Source organism: Dipteris shenzhenensis, chromosome 28, assembly GCF_047967505.1.
Source record: "Dipteris shenzhenensis isolate YYH24624 ecotype China chromosome 28, Dip_SZ_1.0, whole genome shotgun sequence".
Taxonomy (NCBI): domain Eukaryota; kingdom Viridiplantae; phylum Streptophyta; class Polypodiopsida; order Gleicheniales; family Dipteridaceae; genus Dipteris; species Dipteris shenzhenensis.
This window is the reverse complement of record NC_141623.1, coordinates 6266434-6291426: the sequence shown is the minus strand read 5'-3', so window position 1 is coordinate 6291426 and position 24993 is coordinate 6266434. Positions and strand designations below refer to the sequence as shown.

The following is a 24993-nucleotide window of genomic DNA, read 5'->3' as shown; positions in this document are numbered from 1 at the left end:
GTTACTTCAGCAGGGAGTCGGCTCTTGTGTCCCGCGCCGAGGTGGAGAGTGGCTACCGTCCCTCAGGTGGATCTTCACCTCCGCCCCGCTCACTCAGCCCCGCTCCCCACTCGTTCGTAGCCTCCTCATGGTTTGGAGGCGGCTCCGCCTCAGTCTCATTCAGTCCCCTCCCAGCTGTCAGGAGGAGATCGATCGTCAGCCGCTTATCTGGAACGGTCAGGTCAGAGATGCCGAGGGCCTTCAGTTGGGGGAGAGATCACATATCAGGTGGGACGGCTGGATGAGGGGGCCAGCCCGATCCCTTCGTGTTTGGAGGGATACGTACAGACATCTGGAGATGACTGATCTTGCAGACGCAGCTGGAGGTGCACGTGGAGCCCAGGCGAGACGCACGGAGATCGACGGTGCGATCCCAGCTGCTTGGTTGGTTCCACCTGAGCCTCAGATCCTCATGCCTGGTGACACCCGCTGGCTGGGACAGTTCACCCCCCGTGGCATTCCACTAGTGATCGCAGGCCGTATGGATGACTCCTCTATCTCCTTCTTCGCGGTCTCTGGGGATGGACGACTCAGGCGAGAGGGTGCGCTCATCGACCCCCTACTCCCGTGGCAGAGGGTTCGGGTCGTAGGCCTCTTGGGGAAGGTCTGGAGTACCGACCCTAGCATCGAGCAGGACCAAGTGCAGCTTTGGCGTCTTTGGCTCTGGGAGGGGCGGGCCTTGTCAGAGCTTGATTGGGACCCAGGAGAGTGGTGGTGGCCAGAGATTGTGACAGGACAGGGGCCGACCTCCTTCGCCTACAGTACGACTCTGGGCAGGCGAGTTCTCGGGAGGATGCAGAGCCGCCCCCCCACCCAGCGACCCAGCTGGTACGCACAGGGTATTTCCAGGTGCAGGCATTCTGGAAGGCCTTGTGGGAGAGCTGGCGGCCACGGAAGATCTCATACTTCCTGTGGCTTCTTGCCCACAAAGGTCTTCCAGTGGGGAGCTGGTTGAGGCAGATAGGCCAGGACGGATGTTGCCAGATTTGCCATGCGGATGAGGAGACACCAAAACACTGCCTGTGGAGCTGCACTCGTGCCCAGGAAGTGTGGAGGTGGACTTTTGGGATCCTTACTCGCGCAACACCAGAGCTAGGATTGATCACTTGGGGCGCGTTCTGTTGGTGCAGCACCGCACCTGGTCTTCATCACTTATTCGAGGCATGCCAGCAGGACCCCACTTTCCTTATTACACAGGGGACGTGGGGTCCGCTCGAGGGTATCCCACAACACCTAGCAGAGGCTGATACAGGAGCTCATGAGAGGCAGCCAGTCTGGGAGATTATTTGCAGCATCACGGGGTGGCACATCTGGACCTCGCGCTGCTGCGCGCAGATCCTAGGTGGCACCTCCTTATCGACTGCCCAGATCATGGCGAAGATTTGGAGTGAGATTATTCATACCCTCAGAGGCCAGTGGGACCAGATTCATGGAGACTCCCGGGCCGGTCAGGAGAAGCGGAGACGCTTCCTCCGGGCTTGGGACACACAGGGCCTCTTCTTCGAGCAGACTACGCAGGGCCTTCGGTGGCATTACTCACCACCCCGATGGCTGTTCATTCATACTCGTCTTATCCCTCCGTGAGAGGATGGTTTATTTTGCTACCTTTTAGGGCTGTGTCCGATTTGTGAACGCAGCCCGTCAGCTATAAGCTGACCTCTTGTATCTTGTTCTCGAAGTAATATAATTAGCACTGTTTTTTCCACAAAAAAAAATATTGAGTTGTCTTATGTTTCCACTGAAGACAACATGGCAGATCTTTTTACGAAGGCTCTACCTCGACCTAAGTTTGAGGCTTTTCGGCAAGCTCTAAACTTAGTCTCTTTTGTAACATCAACCTAAAAGACAGCAATAGGTTTTCAAAAATTCCACAAGAGTCACAGGCAGTCTGGAACTCAAAAAGAGAAATTTAGTCAATTATTTCAGAGCTGTGCAAGCGTAATGCTAACCTCATCCCTTTTGGAGGTTGCTGAAAAATCTCCCTCTGATTGATGGTGGGCATTGAACCATGCAAAGGAAGGATAAGGAACCTTTGGACATCCCTGAGCAAACTATTCTCTCTTAGGTTTTCGAGTAATTTTGAGATCTCATCCCATCCAGTTAAGAACACAAGTATTGCACCATGTGCCTCCAGCCTACAAATGTATTCAATACTTGCTTCCACCTGGCAAAAAAAAAACATGCAAGATTATACATGCGTTACATAATGCACAACCAGAGAAACAAGATGGAAAAACATATACATGCTAAGAGACAATGAGCTAAGATAGTCCCTTCCAAATATACAAGGAGCTAGATACTCAATTTGTTCAATGTTGACATTATGCCTCAATGATTTTTGTGCATGAGGTAACTGTCTAATAACGCAAAAGCATTAACAGTATTATGTGCAAATATAACAATCCATAAAAGCCACCCCTCCCCTTCTTTCTTTTTAAAACACCCTAGTTTGGCAGCTCAAGGCACCAAAAGCAAACAATATAACCCTGTTTTTTTCCAGGGTCTACTTGAAAAAGAAAGGTATGAGTTCCATAGATGAGCATGAATACACTATTGTGTGGTGTGCCGTTGTGTCATGTAGTGTGTAATCATCCCCATGTTATTAAGCAAAGCTTGTTGATCTTCTCTTCTCGATTGGCATTCAAATTTCCATGTGTTGAACAGCACAGAAACAAGATGATGATGATGATTGTATTATCCTCCCGAGATGCCAAATACGGCCCATAGAAACCAAGAACCATGATTGCAAGACAAAACTCCCTAAGGGGTGAAAAGGGGAAGATGAAATGAAATAAAATGGAACGAGAGGCCATAAGTGTCATGTGCACGGATTGGTATCTGACGTGTACTGGGTACACAAGACTAGCTCAGGTAGCCTGGGGAGGCTTAGAGCTAGGCAGGCTTGATTCTCGGGTTGAGTGGCAAGGGTACTAACCAGTTTGGGGTCTTCGCTATTTTTGGCACTTGGGGCCCGGGTCTATAAAAGGGGCCCAGGGGGGTCAGTTCTCAGAGAGACGATGGGAGCAAGTTTCGTTCCCAGGTGCTAGGTCTATTCCTAGATTGAGTCGCGGACGCGCGCCTGCATCTTAGCGTAGCCCAAGGCCCAGTGGCAGATACCAGGCTTCACAGCGCCACCTGGTGGTATGGGACACCAGGCTGGTTTGGATCTGATTGGGAGTTCGTGCCAGTAGCTCAGCTCGTGGCTCGGAGGGGACATCTCCTGATTCGGGATCACATCCCGTAGATGTCATGGTTGGGTGGTGAGCAGCCTGCTCAGTTTCTCACGTTGTGTGTGTTTGTTTGCAGATCAGAGGTTTCAGGAGAGCTGGGACGTGTCAATAAGGCCTATTATCAAAGCACAAGGCATATGTGGACCCCATCATGTGATGGTGAGTCCAAAGTTCGCCAAAAAACTAACAGTTGCGGTGTGACTTGATGTATGCTCTAGTATCGTCTCTTGATTTCCTCACATGCTAGGCATTCAAGCAAAGTGTGTCGCTCCACTCTATGACCTCCATTGGCAAAATAGTGTGGTCCCTTCGGACATTTAGCTACGTCTCTATTGATCTCACGTCAAAGGTGGTGTGAACCCATGCGGATCATGGCAGTTGTAGTAAGGCCTCTATGATGTTCTTATCTCAAATGGATTCGGTACTAAGAATTATGACCTCCTGTCTGCACACCACTTCTTAGCAATTACCATACATTTGATGTAAGAAATTTACTTTTGCAGGTCTTACATGGCTTGCAACTCTCCCCCGAGTAGAGGGCCATGGATTGTAATCTGCTTTCCTTTATGAAGGACATGTGCAAGTTTTGCCATGTCGAGAATTTTCCACCAAAGGCTTCAAGAATAAAGTATAGTATGATCTTGCTCTTTCACTCCCAAGATTTAGGCTAACATATAGTGTTGGCTGGTTGGAGGCGGCTTGGTCACACTTGGTATCATATATGGAGTGGAAGTATGGGAAGTCTTTTTACAATCATTCTCGAATGCATAGTAGCTCATCCCACCTGCTTCTAACTTCCTATATATCCTTGACAATTGTGATTGGAGGGGACATCCAATCCAAGTATTTAATGGGGCCACCATCTCTAATCGGTGTCCTTTGAACTTCAAGCATGGTTAATCCTTTTTCTAGATTCTAATCAACATAATACTAGTCTTACCAATGTGTGTGTGTGCGTGCGTGCGTGTGTGTGTGTGTGTGTGTGTGTGTGTGTGTGTGAGAGAGAGAGAGAGAGAGATTTATTAGCATTTGGGAGGGCCAAAAAAAGGCTTATGAGACCATGTCTTCATCATGAGAGAGCATCTGTAACATGCAACAGTAATCTGATCATGTAATTCACTGCAAAACCTTCTTTAAAGCTTTAGCGAGGAATTAGCATTGTACACCATAGAGAGAGAAAGGAGATGAGGGTAGAGAGAGAGTACAGTCGACAACCGATTGGGTCCATGTACCCCACTAAGGGCCCCTCCCCCAATCAGGGGAGAATTTGCTTTATACTTGGAGAACCGAGAAATACAAAGAACACTCTTCGAGAGAGCACAAAGATGTGCTTCTGAAGAGCTCACTGTGCACACGTATAGCAGACCCAAAGACTTGAGAGGCAACGCTAACCAATACCCAGACCTTGATGCTGTCCACACTGACAATGTAGGACGCTTTTACAAGGCAAGGGAGAGGCTTCTGCTGTCCACCGCAATGCAGGGTTACTGGGTGAGTGAGAGAGTGAAAGCTAGGAGTGATAGATCCGCTGAGACATTACTGAAATAAAGAGCTGAGAATGAGCTGTGTAAAACTGTAAAAGATAACTGAAAAGAGCTGCTGAAACAGACCCCAAACCTTACTCCGTTCGCTGTCCAGACTCCCCGTCTAATGCATTGCGTGAACATCTTCCCAGAGGGCTGAGCTGATGCCAAAGGCTGAGGCTGGTCAGAAGGCCACTAGGGGTGAGTGTCAGGCTGTTCAGAGGGGGTTGAGGAGGAGCTGTAGGAGGCTGAAGTGCTGGGAGAACTGAATGAGGAAAGAGGCCTAGGAGGCCCCCTCTTTAAAGGGATGTTGGGGCTGGTTGGCTGGTCCCTTGGCCCCATAAATGCAGCCCTAGGCCCCATAAAGACAGCCCCAGGCCCCATAAATGGCAGCCTAGGGAGGGATGCAGGGTAGCCTATAAAGGCAGCCCCTCCCTTGCCATTCTCTTCACTAGTTCCAGCCCTAAGGGGGCCCAGAAGGGCTCCTATCCTAGGCTGGACCTAAACCTATCCCTAAACCTAAGACGGAAACACTACCCTACCGTCTGATGCGCTGCGTGAAAATCTTCCCAAAGGGCTAAACTGATGCCAAAGGCTGAGGTGGTCAGAAGGCCACTGGGGGTGAGTGTCAGGCTGTTCACACGGGGTTGAGGAGGAGCTGTAGGAGGCTGAAGTGCTGGTAGAACTGAATGAGGAAGGAAAGAGGGCTAGGAGGCCCCCTATTTATAGGGATTTTGGGGCTGGTTGGCTGGTCCCTTGGCCCCATAAATGCAGCCCTAGGCCCCATAAAGACAGCCCTACGCCCCATAAATGGCAACCTAGGAAGGGGTGCAGGGTAGCCTATAAAGGCAGCCCTTCCCCTGCCATTCTCTTCACTAGTTCTAGCCCTAAGGGGGCCCAGAAGGGCTCCTATCCTAGGCTGGACCTAAACCTATCCCTAAACCTAAGACGGAAACACTACCCTACGGTTCTCCAGTGGGTACTAGTGAACAAGGACTGATCTTCCGACTTGACCTAAGGCTGAGAAACTGACTTACGTAGCTTGTGCCTGACCGTCCCTGGACAAGGGTTCACAAAGGGGTCACAGCATACGACAAAATCTCCTATTAGGGAACTATTACACACTTGTCGATGTAGCCAGTGTGTCACTTTGCACCCAAGTGCACGGGTGTATGTGACATTCCCTCCTTCTTAACTTGGCGGTAGGTTCATTGTGTCCAAGTAGTCCGTCAATATCTGGGAAAACTCATGGAAAAAATCTTCGTCCAACCACACTGCTTAATGGGTACCTCGATCACGGAACTTGGTAAAAACTCCCGGATCCTGCGTCCTAACCCATGCTTGAATTTATGAAGAAGGATCTGTTCTAGCTGCAAAACTTCGGCTTCATCAAGAACTTCAGGTTGTTGCTCATCAGAAATCTCTGAAAGAGGAGGTCCAAAATATGGTTTCAACCAAGCTACATGAAACACATTGTGCATAGTCCAACTGTCTGGAAGGCATAACTTCATTGGACATCGTTGATCTTCTGAATAATAGGGCATGGTCCGAAGCTCCTGAAGGACAGCTTTGGGCATCGCTTGCCCACCTGCTTCAATCTTTGCTTGATAATGCATAAATACACCCATTGCCCCTCTTTACACTAGACATCTCGTCTGGATTTGTTAGCCTGGCGCGTATACGATGCTTGAGCTTTGACGATGCAGCTTTTCATGAACTCTCTGCCATTGATTTGGTGGTTTTGTTGACTTCAAGAGATAGAGACACCATCCGGGTGAGGAGTGATGTAAACCGCCATCCAAACGCCGCTTCATAAGGTGTGTGACCAATACTCGAAGAATAGGTATCGTTCAGAATGGCCTGCACAAGTGGAAGAAACTGCTCCCACTTTCCCTGAGCATCATGACAATATGCTTTCAAAATATCAAACGCCATACCATTATACTTTTCCGTCTTGCCGTTCGATTGCGGATGGAAAGCGCTGGACATCTGCAGCTTAGTACCAAAATTACCAAACAAGGCTCGCCAAAAGTTAGATGTAAACTTAGAGTCCCTGTCGGATGTGATGGTCTTTGGCAACCCTCCAATGGGATACCAATACTTGATAAACAAACGAGCTACATCTTCAACACTAGCCGTTTGTTTGCAAGGAATAAGCATACAATATTTACTAAAGCGACAAACAATAGTAAGACATTGAGTATTACGCGTACCTACGGATGCTAAAAGTGGCCCCACGAAATCCATACATGTGTCCTGAAAAGTATCGTCGGGGATTGGTAATGGCATACCGCTTTCTTGTGGGAAGCCTTGACCTTTTGGCATATCTGACAATTCTAAATATAGCCGTATACATCCTTCCACATCTTTGGCCAATAGAATTAGTGTTCAAACTTCTCCAAAGTCTCGTTGATACCTCTGTGACCACCGGTAAGGGTGTCATGGGCATCATAAAGAAGCAACTGCCGTTTTTCTTTGAGTACACATAATCTTTTCTTATAAGCCAACCGTCCTCTAATGAGTAATGGCCTGGAGAAAGCGTCGTGGCTAACTGGAACTACATGCCAAACTCTGCTGACTCCGTGTACTATGCCTTCATGCTATTAAGATGCTTTCCTTTGATTTCGAGCACAGTGACCTACTCAATGGTCTAGATGGAACCTTTCTGATTGAGAGTGTCGACAACGGGGTTGTTTTTGCCGAGAACGTACTCGATCATTCCCCCAAACTGCTGGAATATCTGGCTCCACCGTTGTTGCCGACTGCTCCATTGCGCACTAGGCATTGTCTGAAGCCCCTTACGGACTTGGTGATATGTCTTAGCCGTGAAATTCCGTCTGTATAGGAAAGGCTTCCAATGTTTTAATGCCTGGATGACACTGAGGAGCTCCCTATCATAAACTGAATAGTTCTTTTCGGCATCGTTAAGCTTTCTATTGTAATGTGCCATGTGCCTATCTTCTTGCTGTAAAACTACCCTGATGCGACATTGCTAGCGTCTGTGATTACCAAAAAATGGATCATCCCAAGAGGCGATCTTCATAACTAGTGCTATCGTGACCAGCCGTTGCAAGTCATGGAAGGCTTGCAAAGCTTTGCCTGTGATTAAACTTTTTGTCTGTGTGTCTTTACTCTCTTGAGTAAATCTGTAAGAGGGGCTACGTGTGTCTAGAAACCATCCATGTGTGAGTTGTATGCTTGATACACAAAGGATCGAAACTCCTGAGCCATCGTGGGGACGGCCCAACTTGTGATAGCTTAAATCTTCTCTGGGTCCAATTGAATCCCTTGAGCACTAATGATGTAGCCAAAATATTGAATTTCCAACAAGCCGAATTCACTTTTCTTTGTGTTGAGCTATAGCTGGTTATCACGTAATAATTGTAGGGCACATCGCACATCCTTAATATGCTGCTCGGCTGGAGCGGGCACATCCCATTTACTCTGCAAATACATATCATCGAGAAAGATGAACAGGCACATCCCATTTACTCTGCAAATACCCGTGACATCATCTTGTTGAATGTTAGTGGTGCATTTTTTAGACCAAAGGGCAAGACGTGAAACTCGTAATAACCTCGCTCTGTTTGGAAAGCTGTCTTTGGGATGTCAGCTTCAAAAATCCGGACTTGATGGTAGCCACTCTTGAGGTCAATCTCTGAGAAAAAATTTGCACCATTGAGTGGTTCCAAGATGTGCTCCATGCGGGGCATACGAAACTTGTTGCTTACTATAAGCTTGTTGAGTGCTCTGTAGTCGACACATAGTCATGCGGACTTATCCTTCTTTGCCACAAATAGAGTGGGTGCAGCAAAAGGAAAAGAAGAAGGTCTAATTAACCCTGAGCGCAGTAATTGAGACAATTGTTGCTCTGACTCCCCCTCCATAGACTTGGAAAGTCGATACAAGAACTTACTTGGAGGTGTCAAGTCCGGAAGTAGATCAATACGATGGTCTTCCGATCGGTTGGGAGGAAGCTGGGGTGGTAGATCATCCCGGAGCATGATGTCTTGAAACTCTTGGAGTAGATCCATCATTGCTTGCCCCATCGGAGGAGCGGCTTGAACTGCAGCGATTTGGCACTAGACGTAGACAAGTGCACACATGGCACCCTTGCGGCCGGCGTAACCTGCTTGAATATGCGAGATTAACGAAATCCCTAGTTTGCTCCGATCGCCGCGTATCACGACGGGCTTAGGTAAACCTTCCACAATAGTGAAGGTGTCATGCCGCCAATCAGGCGTCCGTACATGCTCACGGAACAACTGAATCCCGAGGATCATGTCACACCCCATCAAAGGAGTCAAAATAAAATCCCGCATAACATGGCCTTCTAAACTGAAAAAGTGAAATGGATGGCCTTATGTGTGATGTATGTGCACAAGCTGAGCGTGAACCCATCCACTGCAAGCTCGTGAGGCACCAAGGTGCACCCCACTGTCTTGGCAAGCTGAGGGGAGATAGCGTTTTCTGAACTCCCCATATCGAACAAGATAATAAACTTATGCCCGTTAGCTGTGCTGTATGCTCGAATGAGCACCTTCTTTTGATTTGATAAATCGCCCTCCTCCTTACCTTGAAAGACCACCGTGGGAACGGCATTCAAAGTAGGGAAGATAACATTCGTAGCTAAGGATGGAGACCGGGCTGGAAGCGCCAATACATTCGCGACGGACGAAGTAGGCGCTTTCGTAACAGTCTCGACACGCCACTTCAGACAATTCTTCTTGCCATGCCCAGCGATGTGGTGACAATGAAAGCAGCGATGTTCTTGGTGGTATTGTTTCTGCTCGTCCGGCTGTAGATAGCCTCCAATAATGCTCGCTTTAGTCTTCTCATCCAGAGTCATCTTGGGCTTGGACTTCTTTTGACCAGAAGCTTGGCCGTCTTTCTTTTGGAACTGGTTGTCCTTCTTTTGATCCTCACCCGCTATGTTGTTTGATTGCTGCAAGGCTTTGGAATCGTTCTAGACCTGCTTGGGCTTTCCCCCGTTCAGCATCATCTCTTGATTCTGTGCAAGAGTCGACGCCCGCTCGTAATCCGACGGGTCGAAGTTCCGAATGGTATAACAGATGTTGATGTACAATCCTCAAATGAATTGCTTCATCTTGGCGCTCTCCAACACGCCCAACTGCTACGTCAGCGTAATGACCTTGTTACTGTATGTCAACACATGCAAACCATTCTGGGAGAGACGAGAAAATTCATCCTCCAGGTTAAGCATATATCGAGGTGGGAGAAAACGGGCTTTGAGGTTGGCCGCAAATGTTGCCCAAACGACCTTTGTCTTAAACGTTGTTGGATCAGCATGCTTACTAGCCCAATGTTGCCACCACCGCCTCACCCGTAAGATGAGAGGCTATGAGGTGGACTTTGTCTTGCTCATCTTGAATCCGCACTAACGGAAAATGAGCTACAAACTGATGAATAAATTGCAAAATTTGCTTAATGGTCACACTTGACATCATACTTAACAAAATTTGGAGTGGACCGAGTGAGTAGTGTTACCTTTATCGATGACGAAGATGTGGCAGTGACGGCTGCTGCACTCAAACTTGCTTGCATAGCGGCTAACATCTGTTTGTGTTGGAGAAGCATCGCCTCTCGGTCTAGCTTTTGTTGCCTCGGTGCCTGGGCGAGCTCTGCGTGTTGCAGTGCCTCCTCATCTTTGCGTTCCTCACGCATCAACAAGAGCAGTTTTTCAAAATATGTGATTCCTCTTTCTTCCAACGGCTTTTCAGCTTCTGTTTCCTCCAAACGTTGTTTTGTCTGGTCCAACTTTCTTCTACTTTCCTCTAGCTGATATGAATATTCTTCCAGTTGCTGTAGGACGACCCGATTCTGCTCTAGAAGGTTCGCCATCACTTCTTGAGCACTTGGCGCAAGCGAATCTTCTTGGTAGTCTTTCTCCTCTTCAAATCCTTCAAGGGTGAGTCCTTTTCCTGACCCTTCCATGACACTTGATTGTGTTCATGGCTTGATTGTGTGTCCTTTCCAGATCTCAACACAACCATACACTCACGGTAGTCAAGCTGGATACAGACCGAAGCTCTGATACCAATGTAACTTGCAACGGTAATCTAATCGTGTAATTCACAGCAAGACCTTGCTAAATCCTTTAGCGAGGAATTAGCGTTGTACACCATAGAGAGATAAATAAGATGAGGGTAGAGACAGAGTACAGTCGACAACAGATTAGGTCCCTGTACCCACTAAGGGCCCCCTCCCCCAATCAGGAGAGAATTTGCTTTATACTTGGAGAACTGAGAACTACAAAGAACACTCTTTAAGAGAGCACGAAAAATGTGCTTTAGAAGAGCTCACTGTGCACACGTATAGCAGATCCAAAGACCTAAGAGGCAACACCGCCCGATACCAAGACCTTGATATTGTCCACATTGACGATGTAGGACGCTTCTGCAAAGCAAGGGAGAGGCTTCTACTGTCCACCGCAATGCAGGGTTACTGCGTGAGTGAGAGAGTGAGAGCTAGGAGTGATAGATCCTATAAGAGAGCTGAGAGATTCCTGAAAATGAAGAGCTGAGAATGAGCTGTGTAAAACTGTAAAAGATAACTGAAAAGAGCCGCTGAAACAGACCCCAAACCTTACTCCATTCGCTGTCCCGACTCCCCATCTAATGCACTGCGTGAACACCTTCGCAGAGGGCTGAACTAATGCCAAAGGCTGAGGCTGGTCAGAAGGCCACGGGGGGTGAGTGTTGGGCTGTTTAGAGGGGGCTGAGGAGGAGCTGTAGGAGGCTGAAGTGCTGGGAGAACTGAATGAGGAAAGAGGGCCTCCTATTTATAGGGATTTTGGGGCTGGTTGGCTGGTCCCTTGCCCCATAAAGGCAGCCCTAGGCCCCATGAATGGCAGCCTATGGAGGGGTGCAGGGTAGCCTATAAAGGCAGCCCTTCCCCTGCCTTTCTCTTCACTTGTTTCAGCCCTGAGGGGGCCCTGAAGGGCTTCTATCCTAGGCTGGACCTAAACCTACCCCTAAACCTAAGATGGAAACACTACCCTACAGTTATGCAATGGGTACTAGTGAACAAGGACTGATCTTCCGACTTGACCTAAGGCTGAGAGACTGACTTATGTAGATTGTGCCTGATTGTCCCAGGACAAGGGGTCACAGCAAACGACAAAATCTCCTATTAGGGAACTATTATGCACTTGTCGATGTAGCCAGTGTGTCACTTTGCACCCAAGTGCAGGGGTGCATGTGACAGCATCCCCTATGGGGGGCACTAGAGCTGTCTATCACACCTCCAAGAAAAGAACCAAGAATACAAAAGTCCTATCATGTGTTTTACGTCATGCAACAAGCACAACAAGCTTAAGCTCTACGAAGTGCGAGGATCCCATTTGGAGTCGCAGTTTCACCGAAACACTCGAGTCCTCTGCATCGCTCCGTAGGATGTACTCGATGATGCCGTGACAACAACGCCACACATTAAATATCATTTACATAGACTTGATCCTTCTCAAAATGCAATAACAAAATCTGGCACTATGATGTTACCTTGGATGAGGCGGGTGCTAACTGGGCTTGTGTTTAATCTCCTGCTAGCATGAAAGTCAAAGCCTCAATCCTTATGTATCCCATCAATTTCTCATGTAAAGAAGAATGTGATTTCCTAATGTCTAGGGCCGTGTCCCATGGCAAATCTCATTAGTCTAGGCTGTAGCCTCATGTACAAAGAGTGTGGCACACCTATAGTCTAAATAGTCAATGACTCAAATCATATTTGTGCATCGATTGTTTGGGGCGGCTATCTACGGCTGTCTCCCACAACGGGTCTCATGATTCTAGACCTTAGTCGGGTGACCTCGTTACTCCTATACGAAGACTACCACACATTGGTCCGAGTAGTCCATGAATCTGCTCATATCCGTCTATCCATTGGAGAAAAGGCAATAGCATCACCCTTCGATCTCATTATACCTGGGGTATCACGTAAGGACATGCTCCTCGAACTCTATCTCTTGTGTCATAAATAGTACAGAGGCCTCAAGTCTTTGCAGTGTTGTGTGGCTGCAATCTCACGATCTGTCTTGATCTTGAATGTATGGGATGAGGTCCTGAGCTAGCACATGGTGATCTACATTGCATGAAGATGGATCTACAAGTACCCCAAAGCCTCAGTAAAGCCATCCTCATTTACGTGGAGAAAATGCTCCCTACGAAAAGTTGGAAGATGATCTTTGTAGGTCTCGGTGTTATTTTATGTAAGCTTTCAATTGTCATGACAAGAGAAACCACTATCTTGTAATTAGTAGACATTAGAACATTATTATATTATAAGCCAATTTCATAGTGTAACATGTCATAGGCTAAGGGTAGGTCTAAATGGGAAGATGGAACTTGAGTAATCTCAAGAGACATTGATGAAGGGGTATCTCCCTTCATTGTGAATCTCACATAGTATTCTCTATCACCTTGCATTCATACGCCATCTCTCTCCCACTTGCATATCGGTCGAACACATAAACAAGTACTCTCACGAGGGCACTCTTCCCCCATTGGAGGGACAATCGGCATTCAAATTCTTTTTGGGTAGCATTGCACATATTTACATTCTTGAAAAGTCCATCTACTATTTTATATGTGGACTTTGGAATATGATTCTGGGGGGGTGCAATAAACCACGGCCATTCTTGATGGCTCTTGGAACCCTTAAGTAACTCACAGACATGCTGGTTTACTGCATGGCGATGGACCAATCATATGTTGCATGGCGGTGGACAAATCAATGGCAACAATGCATGGCTTGGCAATGACACTCGCTCCTTCTACAATACATTGAGCTATCCTTTTTGTCCAAAAGCTTAACCAGATGAGAGTCAACTTCAGCAACTTCATCTTCAATCAGTAGCATCAGACGAGCAGCTGTTCATAGGGCCCTTAGTAGATCCATTGAGGTCTTGTACATCAGTCTTTTGTAAGCAACAAAAAGGCCTGTAGGCATGAGCTGTCAGTCTGGGAATTAAGAGTCGTTTTGGTTCTACGCTGTGTCGTGAGTCTCTGAATTTTTGTGATTTTGAAAGATTTTAATTATTTCATGCAATCTTGGGTTGAATGCTAGGAAGGAGTTACATTTTCTATCAGCTGAGAGCTTCAAGTGATTAACAACTAAGAGGGGGAGAGAGATTTTAGAGAGGAAGGAAGGGCTCTCCGGCTCCATTTTCTAATAGTGTTATCAGATTGATATTTTCCTATGACCTTGTGGGTAATTTGAGTCGAGGAGCCTGTGAGGAATCACTTTGAGATTCTAACAAAAGATTGGCTATCAGAAAGCTTGGGAAGAGTCGTGAGGATTTGAGCATTTAATTCTAGAGAATCTGTGAGGTTTTGAGAAGATCTGCGAGTTGTGAAGAACTTTTGACAGAAAAATTATGCCAGTGAATTGCTAAGTTTGATTCAACAAAGAAGATTTTCACTCGAAGGGAACTTGAAGGTTTATGCTATAGTGATCACTGAAGATGTTTTCAAGCACGGGAGTTTTCGGATTCTATCAAACTTTCTAGTTTGGGTCGTACCTTGTGTGGGTGGCTCATTTTTGGATTTTGCCACGTGTGAGTGATGACTTGTTACGGTGCCCTGTGTGGGTGGTAATCTTGTTCTGGTCTCTTTTAGTATGTTTTGTTGGCTCGGCGTAGCTCTGTGTGGACATGTCTACTTCTTATCGGAATACTTTGATCTTATGTAGTTTCATGTAGTTTCCCCTACTCATGTCATGAGGGGGATTGTTGGAAGATGATCTTTGTAAGTTTTCTATCATTTTACGTGTGGACTTTGGAATATGCTTGTGGGGGGGTGCAATAACCCACGGCCATTTCCTCATTTATCGGTGGCTCTTGGAACCTTGAAGTAACTCAAAGACGTGGCGGTTTACTGCATGGCGGTAGACCAATCATATGTTACACGGTGGTGGAAAAACGGTGCATGGTGTGGCGGTGACATTGGCTACTTCTACAAATACATTGAGCTGCTACGAGGTCCTTTTTTTTGTCCAAAAGCTTCACCTGATGAGAGTCGATTTCAACACCTTCACCTTCTATCAGTTAGCGTTAGACGAGCAACTGCTCATAAGGTTCTCAGTAGAGTCCCATTGAGGTCTTGTCAGTAGGCATGAGCTGCCAATCTAAGAATTAAAAGTCGTTTTGGTTCTACACTCTGTCGTGAATCTCTGAAGTTTTGCGCTTTGGAAAGATTGTAATTATTTCATGCAATCTTGGGTTGAATGCTAGGAAGGAGTTGTACTTTCTATCAGCTGAGAGCATATAGTGACAAACAACTGAGAGAGAGAGAGAGAGAGAGAGAGAGAGAGAGAGTAGAGGAAGGAAAAGTTCTCGGGCTACATTTTCTAACACGGAAGGCTATCTTGGTCCCATGTGGGTACGAGCAAGATATCCATGTCCTATGGATATATACCTTCCATGGCTCGTCACATATACCTAGATGAATCCAAGAACATTCCCAAATTCATCCTCTAAAAACACAACATAGTGCAATTTCAATCTCACGATAGTCACTCATAAGATTGAAAACCATAAACTCCATCACGAGGGACTAGCTACTATGACATCCCCACTGGCGTCATCAGCGCCCAACAATGGGTATAGACCATAGTATAAAAATATGCTCTCACACATACAAATCCACACACCCACACATACTTGAGCATCCATTTATACAAAGTCTTCATACTGAGTTTCTGTCGACTCCAGAGGTGAAGGGCAAACTTCAAAAAGTAGTCCAAATCTCTTCATTCAAGCTACAACTGCTTGTGAAGTCTAAACGATTTCATTTTTATCTCCCAAACAAGCATCTAAATCTAGCTGATAGGGCAACGCACCATATCTAATCACAGATGATCAGATGAGTCTCCTATTGTGATAGACCCAAGAAAGGGGCATCTATTTAGTACTGATAAGCCGGTAAATGGTCCATAGGCACGTCCTACAATCGAAACCATCTAGGGGCTCATGCATACGAGCGTTGCTCATCTCCCTCCCATAGCAAGCTACGTAGACAAAGAGAGGGCCCTCCATGGTAGTCTCTAACGGCCTGCATCTATCCAATCGAAGCACCTATCCATTCTAGATAAGTCATGATCTAGGATGAGGCCTCTGTGTGGAGGGGTCTCACAACAACCAACCCTGCCAAAATGATGTCATGCAACGTACATCTCTTCCCTCAAATCATACGCAATAGCATCATGACCTGTAATCTCTCAAAACCAATCCATTCGTCCTCTCTAAGTCTACTGCCCAAAACGCTCCTACATATAAGACTGTTGTCCACAAGAGAAGCAAAGAAAAGTGATTTCATGCTCACATGTTGCAAGTGGGCCTGAAAACATTCTCTCTCTAATCTGGATAATGATGCATGCCCTTGTGGCCACTTTAGCCCTGGTATGTAGGCCAATTAGGACAGTTGGTCCTTGGGAAACCCTAGACATCTAGGTAGGACACTTCGTCTGCCTAGGACACTAGGGTGTCCTTGGGTCTATATGACCCCTCACTTATACTTTTACTGTATCCATGTGCGTTCTCAACTTGTTGTCTTCCATTCCATTGCATCCAACAATGATATCAAAGCAGGTTCTTGCTCCGGCACACTTCCCCCAGACATGCCCTACTGCCCATTGCTCTAGCTAAGCTCCGCTTCAGCTCAGCCAGCTTCGACCTGCTCCCTGCAGCTCGTCATTGTCAACTCGACCTGCTCCAGCTGCTCTTTTCAACTTCCGTGACCCGTTGGAAGTCTCAGCTGCTATTAGCACAGCTCTTGTGACTGTTTCTTGGCATTTGCATCCATTTTGCAGCTTCAGCAATGCCTACATCAGCTTAACTATAGTCACGACCTGTTTTTCAACTCTAGCCACTAGACTTGCAGGGTTCTCTAGCTGCCACCATCTGCTGCATTGCATTGTGCTTGACAGAGATAAGCTTATCTGCCAATTGTGTCTGTTTCCCTGACTCTTGCTGCTGATTTCAGCCTGTCCGTACATCTCCTACAGCCTTTTCGTCCACATGCTTTTGGATTTTTGCAGATTCTTATGCATTTGCCCTCTTTTGACTCATTTGATCACTCAAAACTTATGGCTTTCACTGAAATTGGGGTTTTTTGCCTAATTTCCTTCACTTCCACTTCAAATTGCTGCCTGATCATATATCGCCCTGTTTTCCCCCAAATTTCTGGGACAGATTTGGGCCTTGTCACTTTTGTTGTGCATTGGAATTTAGCCCTTGTACATTGGGGACTTCATTTTCAGGACGTTTGAACAGTTTTGAGAAGATTTTCCCCTTGATTTAGTGGCAAGACAGAGTTTGTTGGATAGACATTTGCAGATTTGCAGCCAGACTTTTGCAGGGCAGATTCATGCATTTGGCTCAGTGTTGAGCGGCCAGTTGGGTAGTCACATTTGCAAACACTTTGCTGTCATTTTTGTCTGAGAGTTGCTGTTTGCAATCAGATTTTCGGGCAACAAGCTCATTGCAGCAATAGCCTTGAGGCTTTGAAATTTGCAGAGCACATTTCTTTTTTGGGACTTTTAAAATGGCAAACAATGACTTGCTTGGAATACTTTCAGCCAAGCACAAGCTTGATGGCAGCAACTATCACATGTGGTCATAGATGAGACCTTCCACTGCCACTACACCTACCTCCACGAGTGATGCTACCGTTGCTACATTTGGATCATCTACCATATTACCGTAGTGCCTTTCTAGCTCCTCCCATGCAGGATCGGATCCAAAGGGATCAGAGAGATGCACAGGCACATGCCTTGATTGCTTTATCTTGCAAGAGTGACACATCCCAGCACTCCTGAAACCCCTGATCTGCAAAATAACCACACACAACATCAGAACTGAGCAGGCTGCTCACCACCCAACCGTGACATCTACGGGATGTGATCCCGAATCAGAAGATGTCCCCCCGAGCCACGAGCTGAGCTACTGGCACGAACTCCCAATCAGATCCCAACCAGCCTGGTGTCCCATACCACCAGGTGGCGCTGTGAAGCCCTGGATCTGCCACTGGGCCTTGGGCTACGCTAAGATGCAGGCGCGCGTCCGCGACACAATCCAAGATCAGACCTAGCACCTGGGAACGAGACTTGCTCCCAACTGCACACTGAGAACTGAACCCCCTGGGCCTCTTTTATAGACTCGGTTTAATCCAACCATAACTGGTGACTTAGGTTGAAACCCGTACATAAGCATAAAAGGACTATAACCTGTACTAGAATGCTTTGCACTGTTGTAAGCAAATTCAATCATGGGTAGATAATCTTCCCACGAAGACTGTCTCTTAGATACATATGCCCGAAGCATGTCTTCAACCAACTGGTTGACCTTCTCTGTACTGCCATCGGATTGTGCATGATCCGAGGAACTCATACTTAGAGTAGTTTCCAACTTCTCAAATACAAGTGTCCAGAAGTTACTTGTAAACTTTGAGTCCCTGTCACTGACTATGTCAGATGGCAAACCATACAGCTTGAACAAGTGGTCCACAAACTCGTGAGCCAGCTGAACAGCTGAAATAGTTGTTCTTGTAGGTAAGAATCTAGCCATTTTTGTCAAACGGTCGACTATGACCCAAATGGAGTCATGACCCTTGCGCGTTCGAGGCAAACCAGTAATAAAATCCATGGAAATACTTTCCCACTTATTACCTGGAATCTGTAATGGCTGTAATAAGCCCGCGCTCCTAAGGCGTTCAGCCTTAGTAACCTGACAAACTCGGCAACCTACCACATAGTTCTCTACAAATGCACGCATCTTAGGCCAATAAAAGGTATGCTTCACAAGAGACAGAGTCCTATGTATACCTGGATGTCCCGCACTAGGAGCATCATGACACTCCCAGAGAATCTTGGATTTAAGGTCCAGAACATCAGGCACACAAATCTTTTCATTCCGGAACAGCAAGCCGTTCCTAATCATCCACTGACCTCCCGCCGCCTGTATCCTAGGTGGCACAATCCCTGAGTCCTGGTCAACCATGGAGCTCCCATCCTGGACTCTCTGCCAATAAGAACTGAAATGACTATCAGTTGCGTATAGCCCTCTCAAGGATTGAAATAGGTCTGAGGATATTTCCGTAAATGACAAAGCATTTACAAACTTAACTCGACTTAAGGCATCCGCCACACTATTCAACGAACCCTTACGATAACGTATTTCGAAATCAAAATCCTGCATTAACTCTGCCCATCTGGCTTTCCTTCCTCTCAAGTCTGATCCATCACACACATACTTAATTGACTGGTGATCAGTCAATACGAGGAACTTTGAACCATACAAGTAGTGTCTCCAAACCTTGAGAGCATACACTACCGCATAAAGTTCCTTCTCAAGTGTGGGCCAACGATACTGAGTGTCGTCTAGCTTCTTACTCTCAAAAGCTACAGGTCTGCCCTCTTGGAATAGAGCTGCCCCAATCGCATAATCGCTCGCATCAGCCTCTAAAACATAAGGCTGGGTAGGATCGGGTAATGCAAGAACGGGTGCTTCCTTGATAGATAACTTCAAGGTTTCAAAAGCCTTGTTCATTGCATCATTCCAAGGGATCGGTTGAGTAGACCTGCGTCCACGACCCTTCAATATGTTGGTCAAGGGTACCGTGATTTGTGAGTAATCACGGACTGACTTCCGAAGAAATACCGTAAATCCTAGGAAAGAACGAAGTTGTTTCACAGTCTGAGGGATAGGCCATTCTAAAACCTTCTGGATACGATCCAGATCAATGCTAATACCTTCAGAAGAAATCTTGTGTCCTAAGTAAATGATCTCCTTCATAAAGAAGTCACATTTACTCATCTTGGCATAAAGCTTATGCTGTCTTAGAACAAATAAGACAACCCGGAGGTGTCCTATATGATCCTCAAGCGTTTTACTATATACCAAGATATCATCTAAGAACACGACAACAAATTTGCCCAGATAATCTCTGAACAAATCGTTCATCATCTGCTGAAAAGTAGCAGGAGCATTGGTCAAACCAAAAGGTAATACGAGGAACTCGTAATGACCATACCTAGTCCGGAATGCGGTCCTATCTATGTGTTTAGCATAGATACGGATTTGATGATAACCCGTACGCAAATCAATCTTAGTGAAATACTTCGCTCCGGCCAAACGGTCTATCAAATCATCAGAACGAGGTAAAGGATAGCGGTTCTTAATTGTAACTTTATTGAGTCGTTTATAATCTATACACATCCTCCAGGAAGAATCCTTCTTCTTTCGTAAGAGGACAGGTGCACCCCAAGGAGATTTACTTGGGCGGATATAGCCCATATTCAGGTAATCCTGAAGCTGGATAGCTAACTCATCCTCCTCTACCTGGCTCATCCTATACGGTGGTACACTGATAGGTTGAGCCCCTGGGACTAAGTCTATGCGATGATCTACTGCCCTTTCTGGAGGTAACCCTTCCGGCAGTTGAGCTGGGAATACGTCCTTAAAATTATCTAACAACGTTCTCAATTCTCGGTGTTCAAACACACTTAATTCATTTTTGTTAATTACCGAAACAATAAATGAAGAAAGTGGAATCAAAACACACTGATAGACATCATAATGAGAAGTGTTCAATATATTCCGAAGCTGCATCGCAGATACAATAGGCCCCTGAGAAGGGATAATCTTATCACACTGAATACAAAATTGGGTGCCTTTGTCTTCAAAAGAAAGGGTATGCTCCGTCCATCCGATCTGGATATTGTGGGTTTTAAACCACTCTATCCCGATCAGCAAGTCTACATGCTCTAAATGCATAACGTAACATGTGAGAGCTCCCGTGTAGGCTTGAATCCGGATGGGAAGCGCTTCAACCTTGCGATCCCAAAACTGCTTCCCGGCTGGAAGCTGCACCTCGTAGGTGTGGTCGCTAGGTACTGTGGACAGCCCCATCTTCTGCACAAATTTGTAATTAACAAAATTGTGAGAGCTGCCCGGATCAAAGAGAATGTGAACCCGTTGGTCCCTAACTTCTCCATAAACTCGGAAAAGATCATGGGAACCAAACAACGAAGTATTAAAGGTACAATTGCAAGAAAGGGGGCAGGTAATGACATTTACTGAAATACCTGTCATCGTAACCTGGTTGGCTCCCTTGGCTGCGGTACGCGGACCTGCCTGGAGCTTCGGTCCTAGCACCAATCTCTGGTTCTTCCGCTTAGGACACTCATTCTTCGTGTGGCCCCGCTCCTCGCAATAAAAACACCGGCCCTCTTTCTTGAGCCTAAGAGTGCGAAGGAATCGGGCCTTACCATTCTTCGCAGGAGTTAAGCTTTTCCTGGAGGCGTTGTCCGTAGACTTCGTCTCCCCAATACCAGTCGCATGCTGAAAGAACTTGCGTTTGTTCTTTCCGCTGGTCTCGGTAACTGTGGTTGCCTTGGTTCCGGCCATGGTATCATCATATATGCGCGCATATGTCATGGCCTCCTGCAATGTTGTGCACTTGTTATTCTTAATCTGTAACTTATAGGAGTCTGGCAAACCATCCACGAAAAAACCTAACAAGGTTACAGGATCCATTTTAGTGGCCCTGGTTTGCAGATCCCTAAATCTCTGAAGATACACTTCAAAAGTTAAATTCAACTTTGACATATCGAGGGCTTTGAGCTTGCCGACGATATCATAGTCATCTTCCTTCTTCAGGAACTCCTTCCTGAAGATACCCTCAAATTCTGTCCAAGTGTCAGGCTTAGGCTGGAGTTCTTTCCACCAAAGCAAGGCTTTACCTGACATAAACCCTGCTGCTAGCTGAATCTTTTTCTCGTCTGGATAGGGGTGAAATTGGAAGTGAACTTGCCACTTGTGCAGCCAAGTGTCAACCACCTCCTTTGTTCTTGATTTCTGGTCACCTGGAAAGGGATCCGGAGTGATATTCGGGCCTAGCACGGAGGCCATGGCATCCACATGCGTGAGTGCCTGAACCGTGCTAGCTAGAAGAGTCAAGGTAGCTTGTATCCCTTGGAGTTGCTGTGTCAACCCCGATTGATTAGCGTTGACCTGCTCAAATTTACCATCTAGAGCAGTCGTGAACTCACTGAAAGCTTTCTTAGTGATCAGGTCGTCATAGAGACCCTGATCATCCTCTCCCACTGGAGTGTAATCTAATTCCTGCTCTCCCATAGTGAACTCGGGATTCGGAGCATCAGACATGGCTGAATACTGATTCGATTACAAACGGAGAGAAATAAACGGAACACGGAGGGAGATGGAGTAGAAGAAAACCGTCCCAGATAAATCTGACAGAAAGGATGCTGAAATCTGGAAGACCACGAACCCTGGTGCCTCCCCGAATCTGCAACCGGATGCGCAGTCAACGATAAAGGCTGTACGGACTGCTGACGTGGCCTGTACGGCTGCTGACGCAGTCCGTACGGTGGCTGTAGGTGCAGGCGCAGCTGCTGTACGGAGCAGCTGCAGGTACCGAAGTTGACAGTACAGTCCGTACAGGCTGTACGGCTGTAGCTCCAGCTGTACGGGCTGGTACGGGAGCCTTGGGAGCAGCGCTGGGCTGACGCAGGCAGGGGCTGCAGCAGAGGAGCTGATCGAAACTGGGCGCTGCTGAAGGGCGAGGCGGGCTGGTACAAATCTCGAGGTGGATTCTCGAAACTTGGGCTGCTGGTGTGTTGTCTAGCACCCAGCCCCCCATCTATATAGGGTGCAGGGCGGCCTAATTTGGAAGCTAGGCTTCCAAAGAAGGCTGAGCCCCTCCAGCTTTGGAGGGGTGCTTTTGCGAAAAAAGCACCTGAGCCCCTCCAACTTTGGAGGGGTGCTTTTTTCGCAAAAAAGCACCTTCTTCCTGCCCTTTTTCCTGCGCAGGCTGCACGCAGCCCTAGGCGCAGGCTGTTCGCAGCCTGTTGCGCAGGCTGTGGTCAGCCTGTTGCGCAGGCTGTCCTGCCCCTACAGCCTCGCCTAACTGCGTCCTTTCTACTCCCCGCATACTCTACTCCCAGGCTGTCAATTTCCTGCCCTACTCTCCTTCCTTTCTGCTCTCCTTCTCCTCCCTCAGACTTCTCTCTGTAGCCTTCAGAATTTTCGATTCAATTTCACTCCTCTTCTTCCTCCTTTTCCAGATATTTCCTCACCCCTTCTACCCCAGGTAGACAGCAAAAACGCAGCAGGAAATCTCGAATTTTAGGGCATACCTGGAAGAGAAATCCGTCAAATTTCTCGCATCAGAAGTTCCTACCTCAGGAGTTGGCTCTGATACCAACTGACACATCCCAGCACTCCTGAAACCCCTGATCTGCAAAATAACCACACACAACATCAGAACTGAGCAGGCTGCTCACCACCCAACCGTGACATCTACGGGATGTGATCCCGAATCAGAAGATGTCCCCCCGAGCCACGAGCTGAGCTACTGGCACGAACTCCCAATCAGATCCCAACCAGCCTGGTGTCCCATACCACCAGGTGGCGCTGTGAAGCCCTGGATCTGCCACTGGGCCTTGGGCTACGCTAAGATGCAGGCGCGCGTCCGCGACACAATCCAGGATCAGACCTAGCACCTGGGAACGAGACTTGCTCCCAACTGCACACTGAGAACTGAACCCCCTGGGCCTCTTTTATAGACTCGGGCCCCAGCGCCAAAAATAGCGAAGACCTATAAATAGTTCATACCCTTGCCACTCAACCCGAGAATCAAGCCTGCCTAGCTCTAAGCCTCCCCAGGCTAACCTGAGCTAGTTCTGTGTAACTAGTACACGTCAGATACCGATCCGTGCACATGACAAAGAGGCTCATTATTCCCCATATTCGTCCTTGCAGATAGCGAACATACATTGGCCTATCTTTATCAGATTCGGAATGAGGCCAAAGTTGCCTTTTTGCGCAAGCAGTTCGACAATGCCAATATGGAAGAAGGGGACAGCATGGATGCAAATCTCGGAAATAGTCAAAGACTTCTAAGAGCAGCTCATAAATGTTGATGAGATTGTGCCAGATTCTAAGGTTGTGTCCACTACGCTGAGTGGCCTTCCTGATTGCTTCGCCACGACGTTGAGCTTAGTAGACATGCCTAACCCCAACCGCTACACCTTCGATTAACTTGTCGTGAAACTCCACCGACTTCCAAGCTCGCAGGCCTTCATCAAATTAGAGCAGCTCAAGCACTGAGAATTTCAGGTCCAAGTCTATAACAGAAGGCTTGAACTCATGCGAGTGAAGAGCAGCAACGTTTCAGCTATGAAAATAGTCGAAATAAGGAAAGGGGAGAGGGGAAGAAGACAATACAAACTCGAATTAACAAAAAGTATGAAAGCTCCAAAATTTATAGACTAAGGCGCCAGCTATGCTTTTTGGCTTTTCCCACAAAAAGCTGGGGCATGCAGCCACTCTTCCTCCTGTGGACCCTTCTTTAAAGCTGGTTGCCCACTTAAGTGTGCTTTTCCCCTTAAAACGTGGGTGCATTTAGCACTCTCTAGTCTCTTATCGCAAATTAACAAATCTAACACACTTCACACATTAATTTGCTAGCCAATGCATGCATTCTTGTACTCTAGACTAATCCTAGTAAACATGCCTGTGAGGGCTGCTTGTTGGGCAAAATGCACAGGTTCTCTTTTCCCAAGGATGGGACTGTTGGTGCATCCAGGAAGTTGCACTTACATAGTGATGTATGCTAGCAGCATCTCTTGGAGGACACTCATACTTTGTCACCTTTGTGGATGACTTTACCAGGCACACTTGAGTTTATCCCTTGAAATCCAAGTCTAATGTCTTTGCTCGTAGCAAGCATTTCCTTGCCATGGCTGAAAATGAGAGTGGAAACAAGCTCCTAACCCTCCACACTAACAAGGAGGGTGAGTACATGTCCACTGAAAATTTAATTTTTAAGAAGCCCAGGGAATATACATTAGTGCACAGTGCCTTACACTCTGCAGTAGAATGGACTTGCAAAGCGGAAGAATTAAACATTGAAGGAAATGGCCAAATGCATGCTTGAGGGGAAGTCTTCGTCCAACAACTTTTGGTTGGATGTAGACTACGTGTGCCCAACTATGTGCTCAATAGAGCACCCACGCGAAGACAATCACTAGCGATGAAGCATGCACAAGTTGGAAGCTTGTGATTTCACACATGCAGGTATTTGGGTGGCATATGCACATGTTCCCTCTCAGTTGAGACACGTGTTGGAGAACAAAGCAGTGAAGTGCATATTCATTGGCTA

The 24993-nt window shown here is 47.0% G+C and overlaps 1 protein-coding gene across 2 annotated transcripts in view; it reads right to left on the bottom strand.

The window, feature by feature from the left end:
- The window catches only part of LOC147883102 (RNA helicase family protein), a 78271-nt gene that overhangs the window by 28489 nt on the left and 24789 nt on the right, over positions 1-24993 (bottom strand). For both annotated transcript variants that reach the window (XM_087399268.1, XM_087399267.1), the window contains one exon: positions 1989-2203. In XM_087399268.1, the coding sequence (XP_087255394.1) occupies positions 1989-2203 (215 nt within the window). The remainder of the gene's footprint in view (positions 1-1988; positions 2204-24993) is intronic.